This window comes from Ambystoma mexicanum, chromosome 5p (genome assembly GCF_040938575.1).
Source record: "Ambystoma mexicanum isolate Mex_15411 chromosome 5p, UKY_AmexF1_1, whole genome shotgun sequence".
Taxonomy (NCBI): domain Eukaryota; kingdom Metazoa; phylum Chordata; class Amphibia; order Caudata; family Ambystomatidae; genus Ambystoma; species Ambystoma mexicanum.
Window position 1 is genome coordinate 219,895,988 of NC_090930.1, and position 20,880 is coordinate 219,916,867.

Sequence of the window (20,880 nt, forward strand, 5' to 3'; positions counted from 1 at the left end):
ACGTGTTCATTTAAAAATGCACACTATTTTTCACCTGAAATGCCTATATTGCTAGAGACACATTTGAAAATTAACAGCTAACATATTAACAATTAACCTGACTAATAAAAACTTATTTTAATATAACCCACTAATAAAATGTGTTCTCTACTGCAGAATTAGGCATACTTTGAAAACCATTTAAATGAGTGTGCAGATTTTTCTCTTCTCTGCCTGATTATCCGTGTTGTTGTGCACAGTAACGGCAGGAAGGAGGAAGTCAGATTTGCAACAATTGCAAATGTATAAGCGAAGCTATTGTTGAAAAGTAGGAGGATGAGAGATGATGGATTTCATTGGAACACGTCATAAAGAGGGCTGAGAGGAAAGTTTTAGTGGGCAGTAGCAGGGAAAAAGACAGGCAGACATCTTTCTGCACTACTGGGGAGAAGACCTGGCTGTGGGGGTGTCCTGCTGCAGTCGAGACTGGGGAAAGCTGAAAGAATTACCTTTCCACTGGCAGAGGCAGTCCTATCTGAAAAAGCTGAGAATTCCAGGCAATGACCCCGGCTTGAGAAGGCAAGCGTTCCTTTTTATTGGAGTTACGCCAAGAGAGCCACATTCACAGAGAGAAGAATCTGAACAGATAAGGTAATTACCTAACTGGGGGAGCTGTGTGTGTGCACGAAAGTATGCAGTCAGTTTAGAAAAATGAAAGTCCCGTGCGTGTCTTTATCAAGTGCTAATGTTGCAATTTAAGTTCTGTTCTCCGCCACTATAATTGCAGTGTGTCATTGAAAATGCTTTGATTGTTCCCTTTTATTGCTGTAAAAAATGAGATCATGCCTAAATGTAAATTTTATAATACAGAAAATATTTGAAAACAGACGGGTGGTTTATTTTCTATTTACCATTACAATGCCAATGATGTGGGGAGATTTTTAAACAGTGCAATGGTCATTTTAAGACAGATGTGTGTATGTCAGAATCAGTATGAATAATTGTGAATGACTGTAGTATAACTTGTTGGAGGTACATGAGCCAACGGGAAGAGAGACTCTCTGAACATAGCTCCCTACCGTATATAAGGTAGTGGAAATTACCACAAGACTACCACATATAGCTCTCTGTCGTAAATAAGTCAGTGAGTTTGCCCATGGTGGCGCACCAACACTATCCCTGGAAATTGTGGTTTCCCTAGAATGCAGGTCTGAGGTCTCTCTAGTGATCACACGAAAAATCTAAGCGAAGATAAGGGATTCTGGACATTGGGGCCACAAATAAAACAAGGGAATTATGCTCACCAAAATACCACCAACCACGTATACCAAATATGCAGGTCTGGGTGCTGAAATAATGCATGTCCATTGTATTATTGTTGCACATGGCCAAATCTGAATACAAAGAGTGATTATTGCTAAGTTATTTCTCGGCGGTAATAAAATACCGTCAGGCCCCAAATCTCCACAAAATACCCTACATATTTATGGTGCGTTGCAGGCCGGGAAAGTGATCATAGAGTACCTACTGGGCGTGGCAAGCGTGTCTCACACTGCCATTTGCACATTAAAGGGAACCCATTTTATAATAGCAGTGTGCCACTAAAAACGAATTTCAGAATGTCACAAAGGGAAACCACATTCTCAGATCTAGTGCAATATTTAGAGGCAAAGTTATTTGCACATGGGAATTGGTCTTCGAACAGTACCTTAGAATGGAGTAACCGCATTCAGGGTGAGGTGCAGAAAGAAAAACTAGACAATATTTTTGCAGAAGGCAGCATAATTCAGGTCTGCCTTACGAGATTATTGAATGCAGCCGATAAAAGTGCAGAGAAAGACTGTTTAATACGTCTATGCGGCAAAATATGGTTTATTTTAAACAAGTCACTGCGAATGCAAGAGAATGATACTCAGCTAATTAACAGGTTAAAGACTGAAATAGATGGGGCAAGTAAAAATCAGGAAATGTTGAGAGCAGAATTGGATGTATGCCAAAAAGACATGCAATTAAAATGCAGAGACTTTGATACTCAGTTATCCAAAAGCAAGAAACAATTTGAAGATAGTGAGCAAGAATTGACACACTTAAAAGCCTTAGTGGATCACATTAGGCAGGATAAAGATGAGGTTGTTTCAGAAATGCAGATTTTACAAAAAGAACATTGTGAAAAAGAAGGTGATCTCCAGAGTGTAGAACAAGAAATGATTAAAATGATTCAAGAAAGAGACAAAAGAAATAAAGAGTTCAATGAATGCCAAATTCAAATGTGTGACATGCAGGAGGCAATTAATAAAATGAGTGATGAAAATAATTATTTGCATGATGAAGCCAACAGACTCCTTAAAAAGTGTAAGGACTTAGAACAGCAAATGTGCATTCCCAGGTCACAGGAGAGGCGGCAGGGTACCACATTCAATGGAGTGGAGGTGAATTCTAGCTCTGCCCAAAGAGCTAGTGCCCCAGTGACTGGGCCGGTGACTGAACTTGGTTGCAGCGCCCTTGGGGGATTTGATACTCCCATTGGGGGCAGCCACCAATCTCATACACCTGAAAACAGGATTGAATCACAAAATAGTGCAATTCCATGCATTGCAACAAGTAGCCCCATAAAAATAATGAAATCCATTAAAGCCCTGATCAAACCATTTAAAAAGGGAGGTGAATGCTGCATTGAGGATCACTTAGAAGCGGTGCATGACATTTTTAAAGCGCTCCAGATACCTAAGGAACAGTACAGACAATATTTTCATTTAACTTTAGATGCCCCGACGGCCAGCATCATAAGGGGATTAAATGAACAGCAGAATATGACATGGCTGGAGTTTGAAAAAGAAATTAGGCGTCATTTTTCTCCTTTTCAGTCATTGCAAGAGGCAAAGAAAGTTGCGTACACTATTACTGCTGGACCTAATACATCACCTCGCCAATTTTTACAAGACTTAAAAAGAGCATTCTCTCGCTTTGATGTATCTTTTGACTCAAATTCCAATGAGTTTAAAACCGCATACTTCTATGGGCTACAGAAAGACATCATATCCCAATTGGTCCGTGAATTTGACCGTGACAAGTCCCTTGAATGGATTGTACATCAAAGCACCAAGCTATATGAGGTACTCTATTGTCAGGGTAGAGAAAGTGATAAAATGAAAGATACTAGGCCTAAATCTAAAGAACCCTCAGCCACAGTAATGGAAATCAGGTCAGCCAAAATGTCCCTTGAGTCTGCTCAAAGCCAAGGTAAAAATAATGTGACACCTGAACAAAGGGGTAATCAACAAAGATCGCCATTGCCTGTACCAATGTTCCAATCACATGATCCTAGTAATAGAGAGAGCTACATCAGCCCTAGATATTTAGGAGATAGACCCCGGGTAAGATACCGGTCTGATATGGCAGGTATGAACAATAACCAGAGACAAAATCAAGATCAAAGAAATGATGGTCCCTACCAGTCATTGGGGACACAGAGCAGATTTGATCCCAGCACCATGATATATGGTAATCAGGATAGGCCCCGATATGTGGATCGATTTACTGATAATGGAAATCAATATAGGGGCCAGTACCCACAATCTGAGAGACAGGACATGAGGCAAAACGTGAACTACAGTCCACGCCAGTACAATGATTCCCCACCAGGGGACTATAATCAAAGGATGGGTGCAAACCGCTCCCCTCCACAAATGAATCAAGAATTCAGAAACCATCCCAACCGGTATCAATCACCTGAGAGGTATCAGAATAGATCCAATCAGGGGGAAAACAACCAATATCGACCTAGGCCACAGAAAGAGGATCCTAGAGAGGTGGAAAGGTTCCAATGCCTTGAGGCCCAAGTGAAAATGTTAGCTGAGCAAATAGGAAAGCTCTATACAGCGCAAAAACAACCTTCCAAAGAGGGGGCTGATGGCCATAGCAATGACCGGGGGGCTTCCGAAAAGTGACTAAGTACTCATGATAACTGCAGTGCCAAAATGACAGATTGCTCTGATATAACTTTGCATAACGACTCTGAGATGACTAATGGATTAAAAATGAAAGTACCAGTAAATGAAATTGTGACAGAAAGTGCAAATACTTCTAAAAAAGAGGTACGGTTTAACTTAGAGCTAAATAAAACAGTAAAGATTTGCACAAATGAAAAAGAAACATTAGGAATTCCAAAAGAACAAAGGGACAGATTTAAGAAAAATGACTCATGCATGGGGAATACCAGTGAACAGGGAGTAAATGGGGATGCCATAGCTCCTTCCCTGGGCAAGCAAAACAATTACCAAACACAGACAGAAAAAGGAAATACTCACAAGGAGGGTACAAGTCAATCACCTGAAAAATTCTTTGAGCCACATATTTTTGAAGAGGCTGAAAGGGCTGGTATTACACTAAATGATCACAAATGCACAGAATTAAAAAATGACAAATTGCTGAATGATGTTGTGACACATGTTCAGTTGGAAGGTTGTAATGTGGTCTCTGATGTTACCCAGATGGATGGGCGAACGGTGGCCACACTCCAAAAAACCTCTGAACATGGAGAAATGAATAAAATATCTCGCACAGAAATGGGTAAAAAGGAGGGAAAAATGTCTTTTCATTTACCAATGTGCTTAGCCAAAAGTGAAAAAGGCCTGAGAAAGGTGAGCCCTGAAATCAGTAAGAATTCACATTTCTTATGTGTATTAGAGGAAGTTGAGGACAGATATTATGCACCCATCACTGTAGAAGAAAAATGCCACACCTTTGCTATGATTGACACTGGCGCACAGGCCACAATTATGTCCAAGGAGCTGGTAAAGAGTATCAATGAAGGGAGGCCTCCACAGAGTCAGATCACAGTGAAGGCAAATCAAGGCCCAGTGCATAACTTTAATGGGGAGGAGGTGCCCATCATAGGTGTAACTGAGGTTGACATAAAAATAGGAAAGCACAGAATGAAACAAGAGGTATTGATCACATCTATTTGTGAAATTCCATTTCTGATGGGGACAGATTGCCTGAAAAGATTGTCTCCTCTCATAGATGGGGTGAATGGAGTGCTGTGGTCCTTAACCAAAAAACCATTGAGGCCTAAGAAACTAAAATCACAAAACAGCAATATAAAAGAATGTCACACCGTTGCCAAAACAAAGGATGCTGTGGAGGTATATCTACAGAATAGCTGCATACCTAGTGTCACTGTTATATTAAGGTGTCAAGACAAAGATCAGAGCGACAATGAAAAACTACCTGTACAAATATACTTGGACCCAAGGAAAGATTGGCAGACTGCCATAGACGAACACACATTACGTTTCTATTTAAAAGAGAATACATGCAAACAGAATATTGTTCCTAAAACAGATTCAGAAAAACACATTACCACTCTGGCAGAGATACACATGGAAGATGAGCAACCATGGGTTCACGCTGGTATAAATGATTATCTTAAAACAATAAAAGCCACTTTAGCGCTTGAACATGAAAGGAGTTTCATTAATGAGAAATTGTTGCAAAAAATTATGGAGAGGGAAGAAATCCCGAAATTTAGGATTAAAAACCAATATGTTTCTGGGTTGGACAGTCCAAACTTTGAAAACCGAATTACAGGCAGATGCATGCTTAAAATTAGCATTGGGCAGAAAGCAATTTACCATAATGTATGGATAGTGAGTGGAGCACAAAATGAATTTTACATGGGCAATGACATCATGCACAGAATGTGTATGGTGTTAGATTTCCTTAATCAAAAAATATGGTCGCGCCTAGGTGGGCCGGCGCCTGAATTTGAAGACAAAAGAAGGGCTTATCATTGTGCACAACTAGTTCCTTATGCAGTCGAATTACAGATGAGGAAAAATACTATTATTCCTGCATTTACAAAACAGTTTGCAATAACACTGAAATGCAAAAATGGACAGCAGATGAAAGGCTCTGATGCATTTGTATGCCTGAATGAATCCATAAAACAGCAAGGCCTGGATTATGAATACATTCCATTGGTAGACATTGGTGAGGGATCTGTAAAAATCATGGTGAATAATAAAGGTTGTCAGGATATTCATTTAGAGGAAAACTCCCCATTAGGAATGGCCATACAAAAATCACATTATACGGCAGATTTAAATAACATGGTGATTGGGAATATTCCTGAAAAATATGTAGATGCCAAGGGCGAGTTGCCAGAACACCTGGACTCTCAGCCCAAAGGAATGTTTAAAATTCATTCTGTGTATCCTTATGATTCAAATGAGACAGTGTGCTGCCATCAAGAGGATTGCATAATATTTAATTTAAATGAAAATGAAACAGGAAATCAGCCCATTGAAGTGGAAGCTGATATGCCAAAATATTTGAAAGTGGCAGCTCTACAAAAAGACACAGCCACACAGTTAGAGGAAAGCGCTGAGATTCCTTTACCAGAAGAGTTTCCAGAATTTTCCAGAATGGTAGAAGAGCAGATCTCCTTAGCGGATGCATGTAACAGCGATGAGGATCGACGCACTCTGAGGGAAATATTTATGGAGTTCAAGGATGTATTTGCAAAAGATGCTTATGATTGTGGTTTAACTGATTTACATGTGGCCACACTACCAGAAGGTTGTAGCAGAAATCCAGTGTTTGTACGCCAGTATAGACTACCGCTGGCATGTTTAGAATCATTGGCAGAGATTATTAAAAATTTGGAATCACGGGGAATAATTAGGCCCATTCATAGCACATCCAATACGCCTATTTTAGGTGTGTTAAAGCCAAATGGTCAATGGCGGCTGTGTGCAGACTTAAGAGAGTTAAATAAAAGAGTACCAGTATCTAGATGGCCACTACCATTCATTGATCAGGGCCTAGCTCAGATACATGGTTCAAATGTATTTACCACGTTAGATCTCACATCTGGATATTGGTGTGTGCCATTGGCAGAGGAGATACAACACCTATTTTCCTTTACATTTGACAGGACTCAATATGCCTGGCTTAGAGCTCCGTTCGGGTACATCAATAGTGGGAGTGAATTTGGCATATTTTTGAGAAAGGCCATGCCGGATGCAGCGGAAAGAGGGACAATAGTTTATGTGGATGATGTCTTGATAAAAAATGAAAACCTTAAAAGCCATTTTGATGAAATAAGACATGTGCTTGGCCAATTGCAGAAAGCAGGCGCCAAAGTATCTTTGCAAAAAGCACAATGGTGCAAGAAAAAAGTGAACTTTCTAGGGCATGAAGTGACTGAACATGGGCTAAATCCACAAAGGAAGAAAATAGAGGCCATACAAAGATTAAAAGATCCTAAAAATGTGAAAGGAGTAAAAAGTTTATTAGGGATGACAGGCTATAACAGAAAGTTCATTGAGAATTATGCAGAAATCACTCAACCATTGACTAAACTGCTTAAACTAAATACTCCCTGGAGATGGGAAAGAGAGCAATCTGATGCAGTGGCTAGATTGAAGGAATGTCTTGTAAAGGCACCATGTTTAGCATACCCCATAAAGGATAGGGATTTCTTTATAGAAATAGGCTTTTCTGAACATTGTATGTCAGCAGTGTTATCACAAAAACACGATTTGAATCACAAAACCATTGCATATGCAAGTAAGGCATTTTCCCAAGTTGAAATGAAATTTAATGAATGTGAGAAGGCCCTATTAACCACTGTGTGGGCGCTACAACATTTTCGCCCCATTGTTCAGGGAGAAAAGGTGATTATTGAAACAAATCATCAACCTTTGCAATTTTTAGAAAGTAAAAGAATTAGATCAGGCAATCTAGCGCAATCCAGAATCACTTCATGGACGCTGGCATTACAAGGTTTTCCCGTAGAAGTAAGATATGGACAAAATAAAAAGAGCCCAATTGCTCAAGGGTTAGCTGACTTACATGACTGTGCAGCTGAACAAATAACAAATGAAATGGATGTGGAAGCTAGTTTACAGGAATTTGAACAATCACCACACAAAGCTTTTGATGAAAAAACATGCAAGGATTTGCCAACTGTATACGTGGATGGTTGTGCTTTTCACATTGAAAATGACAGTAATAAACAATTAGTGGCAGGAATAGGAAATGTCTGGTTGAAATGTGAAGGCGTTCCTAGTATAGGGATGAGGATTGGAGATAGGAGCAGTCAGGTGGCGGAATTGGCAGCCATCTATAAAGCAATTGCTACTGCAGTTGATAAAAAGTTCAGTGAAATTGTCCTGGTGACTGATTCTGACTATGCACGGAATAGCTTTGTGGAGTATTTGCCTGGTTGGAAAGCAAGAGGCATGGTTACATACAACAAAAAGCCACTTAAACATGGAAAAATGATACAAGCCATAGACAAATTGGTGTCAGAAAATAATTTAACAATATACTGGAGAAAAATTCGTGGGCATTTAAAAACACCAGGAGAGGATAAGGAGGGAAATGATAAGGCAGACCATCTGGCTAAGATTGGGGCTGTGATGGGAGAATTGCTACCTATTGATTATTTAATGGGTGAAATACAAATTGATGCAGTCACACGGTCTAAAGCACCAAAGGAGGTAGATCAACCGGTGGTGCAGTGGAGTCATGACACGCCAGACCAAGATTTGATTGAGGCACAAAAGAATGATCAAATTTTGGGAATCTATTATAATCATTTGATGGATCCTGAACAAAATCCTTTAACAGAAAATGATTGTATGGGAAAAGAAGAGTTGAGGGTGTTATTAAAGAACAAAACACGAATTAGATTACAGGATGGACTCATGATTAGAGAGTCCATAACAGGGCAAATACAGTGGGTAGTACCCCTTTCATTCAGAGGACTAATGCTACACCATGCACATGATGCCATAACTGCAGGCCATAGAGGTTCACAAAAGACATTAGAAATACTAAAAGATTATGCTTACTGGCCACATATGTCCCAAGATGTGGAATTATATACTAGAGGATGTCTAGTATGCGCCCAATTTAAACCTGCTTCACCAATGCATAGAGCACCATTGATGAAAAGAGGCCTAACTCTCCCATGGTCAGATTTGCAAATAGACTATGTAGGTCCTTTAAAAAGGTCGAGCAGGGGACACCGCTATATTTTGAGTGTGGTATGTTTGATGTCAAAATGGATTGAGTGCATTCCCGCACCAGATTGTAGTGCGCAAACAGCAGCCACATTGCTGGTGAACCATGTGTTCTCAAGGTTTGGGTTGCCACAAAGAATTGAGTCAGACAGAGGAAGTCATTTCACAAGTACTCTAATGAGTAAGGTATGGCAAATACTAGGTGTGAAAAGGAAACTACATATCGCATATCGGGCGGCGTCTTCAGGTACAGTTGAAAGAAGCAATAGGTCTGTTGTGGACATTTTAAAGAAATTTGTGGCAGAAGCAGGTTCCAGCTGGGATTTGCGGTTACCATTGGTTTTGATGGCAATCAGGTCGACTCCTGCCAAAGCAACAGGTGTTAGCCCCCATGAGGTCTTAACAGGTAGGAAAATGGTGTTACCACAACACCTACTATACAGAACACATGAGCAAACTCTAGTGAGTGCATCCACAGTTCATGAATATATTGATGAAATGAGGAGGCATTTGCAACATGCATTTGCTTTTGTGCAGAGAAATCTGGAAAGAGCTGCTGACAGTGCTAAGTCATATTATGACAAAAAGACATCAGTAAAGGAATACAATGTAGGGGATCAGGTGTATAAGTTTCATTTTGGGAAAAGTAAACAGAAAAATTCTAAATTTCTGGCAGCCTGGCAGGGGCCATTCCGAATTATAGATAAAGTCTCTCCTGTAGTGTATAAAATTTTGAAAAATGAAGGTGAAACAGCAATAGAGCAGTTTGTCCATGTAAATCAAATCAAACCATGCCATCCCAGACATGAGATCAGGCAGCTTGAGCATGTGGAAACGGATAGAGTCCCTTGAGAAAATAAATGGGTGTAATCAGGAGGCAGTGACAAAGAAGTTAAAAAAAAAAAAAAGTTGATTGTTATGATGGCACATAAACACTGTAATATATGTGAAAATATATAATATAAATAAATAAATAAATAAATATATAATATAAATAAATAAATAAATAAATGCACATATAACGGAAGCTCGTGGTTGGTGTACAGAGAGAAAGTGTATTAAATATTGAATGCTGTTTTATATGTGTTTGTTTTCTTTTAACTTGTGTTTAATTTCAGAAAAAAAAAAAAAAAAAAAAAAAGAAGTATTTTTACCAAGCATGTTTTATTTTTGGCAAAAAGGTGGAAATTAGTATTGTGCTATGTACTTAATCTGTTTATTTTCTATTTTGATTTAGACAATTAACATTATTTGGTCGGAGGTTCCGGGATCAGAGGCCACGGGAGACGATGGAGTACTGGAGACCGCGAGGACGGATTCCGGGAAAGCCCCAAAGAGGGGTGAAGACCAAGGCTACAAAGCGATCAGCATTGAAGATGATACCGATGACATGTTTAACAATAGTGATATTTGGAGGGATCTTCAAGAATTCAGAAGCACAGGTTGTCATTGAACCTGGACCAGCATCTGGTATCGCGGTAGAAGAAGCACCAGGATTCATCATGAGTGATAGAAGGATGATTTTCCAAAATATCTACATACCATTGGATCCTGAGATTTTGATTGAAAAACATTTGAACAATACCGGAATTAAGATTGAACAGACTAAAGAGTGGCTGGAAATAAGAAAAGAGGACGCTAAGCAGTCAATAAGAGATATATTAATGCAATTGGAAAAAACATTCGTGAATTCAGCAGACATTAAGAAGAAGAGAGGAAAGAGAGGTGCGGTGATGCTCGCGATATCAATGGTAATGTCTATAATTGGGGCAATAATAGGTACTACAATATCAACAGCCAATTCTATTTCGGTAGGAACACTGAGTACTAAAGCACAACAACTGAGTATTGACCTAGAAATAATACAAAAGACATTAGATGGAATTAGAGGGGGACTGGATGAACAAGTAAGATTCATAAATGAAACTGCAATCATTCTAAATGAACAAGCGGATGTGATGCAACGGGCGACTAAAATAATACTTAAGCATGACAGAACTTTAAATGAAATATTGAACATAATGAGTCCTGTTGATAGACTATTAACGAATTATATGAGAGAAGTTCAAACTGCAGTTTCACAATTGATTCAAGGACATATTCCCTTGTATTTTGTTTCGCAGGATATCATTCGGCAAATGATAGAAAGATTGACCAGGAGGGAAATTGACCTTATACAGATAAGAATTGCATTCGAAATGGGGAATGCAATGCCGTTATATGTGGACTTGGAAAGACTAGAGATCGGATTTTTGCTATGCATCCCATTTGTAGCCCCTGAACTTATTTATCAAACGAAGTGGGTACACAACGTGGGATTTTGGCAAGAGGACAAATTCATTAAGATTAAGACTCCAGAAGTGGTGGCATTTCAGTCATGGGAACCTGAAGTTTATTTAATACCAAACCTGGAAACATGTGTAACATTTAAAGAACAAAATTATATGTGTCCAGGTAAACCGTTTGTTCCTGATGCCACAGATGCTATTTGTGGATTGAAATCTGACCCAAGTATATCAGAGGGATGTGAAGTGATTATTAGTAATATGGGGAGTGAAGAAATGGCACAGGCTAAGATGGTCAGAGGTAAATGGTTGGTCAGTACCTGTTTAAAGAACATGACGGTAGTACATTTAAACCATGGAACATACGTGGTTAAACAGGTAAAATATAATGTTTTTTATTTACAGGTTCCAAAGGATGCAATTGTGTCAATTGGGGGATTAACATTGTTCCATGTAACAAATGATGTTTGGGAAAGCCAAGTGGAAAATATCGATTTTTTTCAAAGGGATACTTTTCCAATAGATCCAGATGTGGAATATTTATTGAATCACAAAGAAAGACATGTTATGAAAATGAATTTGCGAAAAAACAATATTACAATTAGTAATCTGGGCATAATAGAAGTGGAAAGATTTAATTGGGGAACCTGGGGGGAACGCTCAATAGTGGGTTTGGCTATCTTGGTGCTAATCATGGGTGGATGGTTGATTGTGCTATCAGTAAAAATGAAAATGTTACTGATTTTACTGACTACGTCAGGAAGAGAAAGATATCCCAATACACATGCATTTTAAGAGAAAAAGAAAGAACAAGTTGTTTTTAGAGATTGGCTTGGATTATAGCCAAGTTCTAAAAAACAAAAGGAGGGTATATGTAAGGATATTTGGCATGTTACAGCACAGAGTACAGTACTACTGCACAAGTAGCATTTTTTTTTTTGCAGCACCACCACAAGGGTGCGGTGCATTGCTATATGGGTTAGCAGATTAACAAGGAAAGACAGGCTATTCAGTCAAAAAAACGATTTTAATATATAAGATGCAAAGCTATTTTTACAGTTAAAAGCACACGTGTTCATTTAAAAATGCACACTATTTTTCACCTGAAATGCCTATATTGCTAGAGACACATTTGAAAATTAACAGCTAACATATTAACAATTAACCTGACTAATAAAAACTTATTTTAATATAACCCACTAATAAAATGTGTTCTCTACTGCAGAATTAGGCATACTTTGAAAACCATTTAAATGAGTGTGCAGATTTTTCTCTTCTCTGCCTGATTATCCGTGTTGTTGTGCACAGTAACGGCAGGAAGGAGGAAGTCAGATTTGCAACAATTGCAAATGTATAAGCGAAGCTATTGTTGAAAAGTAGGAGGATGAGAGATGATGGATTTCATTGGAACACGTCATAAAGAGGGCTGAGAGGAAAGTTTTAGTGGGCAGTAGCAGGGAAAAAGACAGGCAGACATCTTTCTGCACTACTGGGGAGAAGACCTGGCTGTGGGGGTGTCCTGCTGCAGTCGAGACTGGGGAAAGCTGAAAGAATTACCTTTCCACTGGCAGAGGCAGTCCTATCTGAAAAAGCTGAGAATTCCAGGCAATGACCCCGGCTTGAGAAGGCAAGCGTTCCTTTTTATTGGAGTTACGCCAAGAGAGCCACATTCACAGAGAGAAGAATCTGAACAGATAAGGTAATTACCTAACTGGGGGAGCTGTGTGTGTGCACGAAAGTATGCAGTCAGTTTAGAAAAATGAAAGTCCCGTGCGTGTCTTTATCAAGTGCTAATGTTGCAATTTAAGTTCTGTTCTCCGCCACTATAATTGCAGTGTGTCATTGAAAATGCTTTGATTGTTCCCTTTTATTGCTGTAAAAAATGAGATCATGCCTAAATGTAAATTTTATAATACAGAAAATATTTGAAAACAGACGGGTGGTTTATTTTCTATTTACCATTACAATGCCAATGATGTGGGGAGATTTTTAAACAGTGCAATGGTCATTTTAAGACAGATGTGTGTATGTCAGAATCAGTATGAATAATTGTGAATGACTGTAGTATAACTTGTTGGAGGTACATGAGCCAACGGGAAGAGAGACTCTCTGAACATAGCTCCCTACCGTATATAAGGTAGTGGAAATTACCACAAGACTACCACATATAGCTCTCTGTCGTAAATAAGTCAGTGAGTTTGCCCATGGTGGCGCACCAACACTATCCCTGGAAATTGTGGTTTCCCTAGAATGCAGGTCTGAGGTCTCTCTAGTGATCACACGAAAAATCTAAGCGAAGATAAGGGATTCTGGACATTGGGGCCACAAATAAAACAAGGGAATTATGCTCACCAAAATACCACCAACCACGTATACCAAATATGCAGGTCTGGGTGCTGAAATAATGCATGTCCATTGTATTATTGTTGCACATGGCCAAATCTGAATACAAAGAGTGATTATTGCTAAGTTATTTCTCGGCGGTAATAAAATACCGTCAGGCCCCAAATCTCCACAAAATACCCTACAGAAGCATGCATGATAATGGGTTGCTCGCCAAAGGAGTACAAGGTTCAAGGGGAGAGTTTGCAGAGGGTGACAAGGGTGTGGATACTGAAGGAAGAGAGCAAACAACTGTTAACCCAAAATGTATCAATCGACAGATAGATTGAAGAGGGAAATGTTTTGAAGGTCCAGATTGAAATGTTTTCAAGGTCCAGATTGCCATGGGTGGCGCACATATCAATTATGCAAGTAATGTGGAGATATCAAGGAAGACGTGGTGGGTGACATTGGTGGCGAGGACGTCATTGAACATGGCACTGCTTGCATAGGGTGACACAGAAGCAGGTGCATCACAAGTAGTCCCATGGTGGAACACAATGAGGGCTGCATGCTTTGAGGGAAGTATGGGATGGTTGTATAGAGCAAACACAGTGTGGGGGTGCAAGATATCATGGGGGGCTTAGGTTATGGAGGTTTCCTTTGAGTATTATGTGACCGGTGGCAGATCCTCCTGAATCTCACAGGATTCCAGGCCCTTTCTTCCAGTGAATAGCAGCACCTGTCACCTCCACTGCACTGCCCTGCAGGCCCCTGCTTGGTGTCTCCACATCCAACCCTTGAGTGTCGCCTGTACTAGCACTTATCCAGAGGTTCTCCTCTGTGGCTCCCCTTAACATTTCCCTATCGGGCCCACCGCCATCTCTTGTCCACTCCTCTGCTTACCCTTCCCTCCCCATTCCCTGAACTTCTCCTGAATGCACTTGCACATCTAAACGCCACAAGGCCTAGTAGGACCACCACTGTATATGACTATTTGCCATTATTATTATTTCCCCTCTTCCCTTCCCATTTAGCGTTGCGGTGCTTTGAAACACAATTCTGTTGTATAAAGCATCTTTCAAATGCTCAATGAAATAAAAATTAAAAGAACAATATAGGATTTATGTAGGCCCACGATAAAGAAGTATTTCTTGCAGGCAGCTCATAAGAAAAGAGCTGCATGCCCTTGTGTGATAAGCATAATGTACGTCTTGAACATTCAGCAGAAACAGTGTGCTGAAATGTTGCAAGGCTGAAGATTCCTATGAGAATGCAGCTGTATTGAAGTTATTTGAAAAGATATTTTTGAGGCCAATGTGCTAGGCACCTCAGGGCACGGGGAGAATTGGCAGAGAAACAGAAATTAAAAGAGGTTAATTAAACACAGTTTAATTTCAAATACAGTTTCAATGAGCGCTTGTATAATCCTACCTACCAATATTAGGATAGAGTATGCTGCAAAAAATCTTCTATGCACTGCAAAATAATAGCGTACATGCAGATTTATGAAAGTTTCTTAAATTGCATATAATATAATGCAGAGGCTTTAAATATGATTTGCTTGCAACGTATTGCAGGTATACAAATATCCCAGTGAGTGTATAAGAAGCTAACACAGGAGCCGGGGGATTGTACTGGTGAAGGTCATATGAGAACACTTCTTGGGGGTGAAGAACAAATCAGCAACCTTCAAAATCCAAGTCAGACACTTCAGCAGAACAGTACAGCGAACGAAAATTGTTTGTTTGCTAAAGACAGGAAACTCTAGTAACAGTCTAGGAAACGACACCTTCTGTTTTTTCCATGGTCAGCTGCTGTGGGCTTATATAAAATCATGTGTTCAGCAATTACTGCCTCTAGCACCCTCATATTGTTTACCTGATAAAAGGGAATTGCAGAAGAGCAAGTCTTAATTAGAGTCTAAGGTACTCAATATGTTGTACCTCTGAGCACTGCCGCTATTAAAATAGAAGACAATATTTGTGATTTACTTCAATGAGACTCCATAAGAAACCTCAGTAAGGCTCTTGTTGAATTTTGTCTTGGGTTTGGTAAGGGAGGGAAAAACCAAAAAAACTGTGTTATTTGCCCTTTCATTTCAATCCATATGTCATGGTTGCAAGCAGGGCACTGAACAATGGCACTCTCTACCTGGAATCAAGTGATCTTTCAAGGAGTAAAAAACGAATTAGGGATTTTTTTATGCTTATTAAACAAATATTATTAGAGTTCTTTCCTATGCCACTGCTCTGCTGGTCACAGATTTGCAATATCAGAAGAGCTTTGTGGGTAGACTCCCATATGTTTGTTGTTTGCGGTGTTTGTTGGGCACATTTTCCTATTTTTATGGAGTAAAAATGGGTGGTGGGTATGCCTCTTTCATGGAAGTGTCTTCGCTCTGTTCACATCGACGTGGAAAGTAGATAGTAAGCAGAGGCTAAGGAATTCTGAGCGTCATACTGTCGTGCAGATATTCTGATGCAATTATCAACATTACACAAATTACGAGATGCATGGTCTCCTGGCTCTTGAATTTCATTAAAGTGACACGCAAACTCCTGTTGAAATGTGCTCGGACACATGTATTTTAGTAGCCATTATTGAATTTGTTGCCAGCCACATCAGTTATAAGTAATATATGCTGACATTTGTTTATTGTAGTACACAAGTATGTATTTCCAATGGCATATAACACTTTCTTCATTGGCTCTGAGCAGTGTCAAAAATTGAATAGCCACAAATAAACCTACTGCTTAGACTGAGCATAGAATGCTTTTCTTAGAGCATACATATTTATCTCTGCACAGCAATACGTTTTCTAGGTACTGTTGTAGATCTTGAAGTCTTGGTTAATGTGCTCTCTTTATATTCACATATGAAATATTTGTTTTTTAACTTATATCTTTAGACAAAACACATGGGATGCATTATGTATACTGATTTGTAAACTACTGCAGTAGTTAGGGAGGAGAAACTCCCTTCCAAACTCATCAGAGATCACAGCTTACTAACTATGCATGCTCACAAAGTGGCTCATCGTGTTAGTTAGTTGCGCACATGGAAAATAATATGGCCATGAAAGACAACCATTACCGCACCTAGAGAAAAATTAATAGAGGGAACATTGTTCAAGGGCATAATCCATGCCAAGCAGATACTGAAAATAGGTTCAAAATGCCTGTGCATGCTTAAAGTACATGTTCTGGGCATACATAGGAATGGATACACATTGATATATTACTTTGTAAAATGAATCAAATATTTACATAGAAAACCTGGTTAAGTATACCTTATTCTAATGATGTATAATTAACACCTATGACATTAGTAAAACTTATTAGTGTTGTGATTACAATGAAAAGCCTAAAAAAACACTGACATTGATCTACCATAGTTAGCAACAGAGTTGTAACCCACAGCTGGCTATGCAAAGCTTGTGGCCGTACTCATGATATCCTAGATGGCATTACACATAGAATTATCAATGACAACATTGGTGACATCCCTTATGAAATTACTAATGTGGGAATGAACCAAGTTCATAGTGGGATTGCTTGGGGTGTGACAATTGTATGTTATGTTATGTTACTTGCCATTTACATAGAGCTCTATATATCATTGGTATGACCTCAAAGCGCTGGTAGATTGAACGCCCTCGGGAACCGCTGTTCTGGTCAGTAGAGAGACATATAGTGTCATAGGTTGAGAGGGTGCACCAGATATGTGTGCAGCTGATGTAATTGCTGGATGGTAGCTTCATCCTATCGTTAGGTGTGGTGCTGAAGATATCCGTTGGATGTGTACCGTCTGGTGGGTGGACACCCTGACTGGGTTCTGGCTGCTTAAGTTCTGAGGGATGCTTATCGGAGCAACCATGCCTGAATGACATCAGTTAGCTGCGTTTTAGTAGGCTGTTGAGGTGTTATCGGGTAGTATTTGTGTGTGAATAGCTAGGCCGAATTAATCAGGGGTATAGCTGTGTTCTAGTTGTGCAATGGTTTATAGAAGAGAGTAAGCATAGTGATGTGGTATGATGGTTATCTTTAAAGGACCCGAGACCAGGGATGTGAACAGGATGGCAGGAAACAAAGCGACACACAGACACAAAGTGACAGGGGGCTGGTCTTACATGAAAACAGGGTACACAGTGACACACATGTAGGGCATGCTAACATTTACATTCACATTTCTATCTATATGTGATTCAGGCTAATGTTCACAACTCCAATCAAGTGTGGGACATGCTAACATTTACATTTCTATCTAGATGTGGCTCAGGCCAATGTTCACGATATCATCTAGGGGTGACACATATTGCCATTCACAATTCCATCCAAGTGTGGGACATGCCGACAATCACAATTCCGTCTAGGTGTTGGACATGCTAACATTCACAATTATATCCAGATGCGACTCAGGCTAATGCTCATGATTTCATCAAAGTGTGGCACATGCTACCATTCTCAATTGCATCCTCGTGTGGGACATGTTAACATTCACAAGTTCCATCTAGGTGTAGAGACATGTTAACATTCACAAGTTCCATCTAGGTGTAGCAAATGCTACCATTCTCAATTGCATCCTCGTGTGGGACATGTTAACATTCACAAGTTCCATCTAGGTGTGGCACATGCTACCATTCTCAATTGCATCCTCGTGTGGGACATGTTAACATTCACAAGTTCCATCTAGGTGTGGCACATGCTACCATTCTCAATTGCATCCTCGTGTGGGACATGTTAACATTCACAAGTTCCATCTAGGTGTGGCACATGCTACCATTCTCAATTGCATCCTCGTGTGGGACATGTTAACATTCACAAGTTCCATCTAGGTGTGGCACATGCTACCATTCTCAATTGCATCCTCGTGTGGGACATGTTAACATTCACAAGTTCCATCTAGGTGTGGCACATGCTACCATTCTCAATTGCATCCTCGTGTGGGACATGTTAACATTCACAAGTTCCATCTAGGTGTGGCACATGCTACCATTCTCAATTGCATCCTCGTGTGGGACATGTTAACATTCACAAGTTCCATCTAGGTGTGGCACATGCTACCATTCTCAATTGCATCCTCGTGTGGGACATGTTAACATTCACAAGTTCCATCTAGGTGTGGCACATGCTACCATTCTCAATTGCATCCTCGTGTGGGACATGTTAACATTCACAAGTTCCATCTAGGTGTGGCACATGCTACCAATCACATTTCTATCTAGATGCAACCCAAGGTAATGTTCGCGAATTCATCTATGTGTGGTACATGCTACCATTCACGATTCCATCTAAGTGTGGGACATGCTACCATTCACGATTACATCTAAGTGTGGGACATGCTACCATTCACGATTCCATCTAAGTGTGGGACATGCTACCATTCACGATTACATCTAAGTGTGGGACATGCTACCATTCACGATTCCATCTAAGTGTGGGACATGCTACCATTCACGATTACATCTAAGTGTGGGACATGCTACCATTCACGATTCCATCTAAGTGTGGGACATGCTACCATTCACAATTCCATCTAAGTGTGGCACTTGCTAATATTCACAATTCCATCTAAGTGTGGGAGTTGCTGACATTCATAGTCCTATCTAGATGCGACACAGGCTAATATTTACGATTCAATCTAAGTGTGGCACATGCTATCATTCACAATTCCATCTAAGTGTGGGACATACTGACAATTCCATTCTATCTAGATGCGACTCAGGCTAGTGTTCACAATTTCATCTAAGTGTGGCACTTGCTATCATTCACAATTCCATCTAAGTGTGGCACTTGCTGGCATTCACAATTCAATGTAGGTGTGGGACATGCTGGGACATGCTTACACGCTCAAGTCTATTTAGATGCGACGCAGGCTAATGGTCATGATTCATGATTCCATCTAAGTGTGGGACATGCTAACATTCAAAATTCCATCTAGGTGTGGGACAAGCTAACAATCACATTTCTATCTAGATTAGACCCAAGGTAATGTTCACAAATTCATCTAAGTAAACTTTCAAGTAATCTTTGAGCGCACTATGTGACAGTCTTAAGGGGTAGAGTAACATACAGTAAACTTTCAGCGCTCTATCTAGATGTGACACAGTCTTATTAGGCAGAATACAACACAGCAAACCTTCAGTGCGCTATCTAGAAGTTACACAGCTTTAAGAGGTGAAGTACAACACAATAATCTTTGAGCGCGCTATCTTGATGTGACACAGTCACAAAGGAAGGAAACAACTCATTAAACTTTTCAGCATTCTGGCACAGTCTTATGAAGTAAAGTAAAGCCTTAGAAAGTAAAGTACAACACTAATCTCTGAGCGGCCTGTCTCGAAGTGACACAGTCTTAAGAGGCGGAATATAACAGTATATTATTCGGTGCACTGTCTCGAATTGTTAGACTAATAGGGTGGTATGCAATAAAATAACTCTTGGTGGTCAATATCTAGATGTGACACAGTCTTAAGGGCCAGTTGCTATCATTGACAAATCTAAATTTCACAATTCCTTCTAAATGTGGTATTTGCTAACATGCACAATTCTCTCTAGAAGCGACCCAGACTAAAGTTCTTGATTACATCTAGGTGTGGTGCATGCTAACATTTACAATTCCGTCTAAGTGTGGCATATGCAAGTATTCACAGTTCAGAGGTAGGATAATGTAAAGTGGCTGAGCATTCTGAAGTAGAGTAATTGCTCTACTCCCCACCCATGCCACACTTACTTTTTGGTGGTTGGAGCTGGTTGACACTGGCTACTGGCTTCACCTGGGGTCTCTGGATGGGCTACTTAAGAGGGGTCTACGGGCCAATGCAAAGGTGCTGGGCGGGATGGGAGGCGGGGTCAGGGAGAGGGGATTGGAGTGACAAAAGTTGGAGTGTACGAAAGGGAAACAGAAGAAAATAAATAAACAAGCAAACAGGGAAGTGGGTCGAGGAGGGACGGCCTTGCACACGGCCACTGAGTGAAGCAAAATTTGGAGAAAGGCCCCCCTAGGGGGTCAGAAGAGCAGCACAGTACTTACCCTGTGTGCAGTGACCCCGCTGACTGAAATGGAGAATGCCAGAAATGGGGGTCTCAGGCCCATGCAGGTGATGTTGCGTGCCTGCGGTCGTCCAATGTGAAGGTGCGGGGCGGGGTGGGAGGCCGGTGGGGGATCAGGGAGTAGGCATTGGAGGGACATAAGTTGGAGTGGACGAAGGGGAAAGAGAAGAAAATAAATACTACATTTAATAAACAAGCAAACAGGGA

General features: G+C 40.2%; 1 protein-coding gene across 1 annotated transcript; it reads left to right on the forward strand.

Annotated features, from left to right (window-relative positions):
- The first annotated feature begins 390 nt into the window (after nt 1-390).
- Nucleotides 391-13,228, forward strand: LOC138480871 (uncharacterized). Its single transcript, XM_069612653.1, has 2 exons — nt 391-630; nt 10,249-13,228. Exon 2 carries the CDS (start codon nt 10,301-10,303, stop codon nt 12,089-12,091), a length of 1,791 nt encoding a protein of 596 aa, XP_069468754.1. The 5' UTR covers nt 391-630; nt 10,249-10,300; the 3' UTR covers nt 12,092-13,228.
- The last annotated feature ends 7,652 nt before the right edge of the window (nt 13,229-20,880 follow it).

Bases quoted from the DNA above. Each gene is read 5' to 3' on its own strand.
- LOC138480871 (XM_069612653.1), top strand. From the start codon at position 10,301: ATGGAGTACTGGAGACCGCGAGGACGGATTCCGGGAAAGCCCCAAAGA.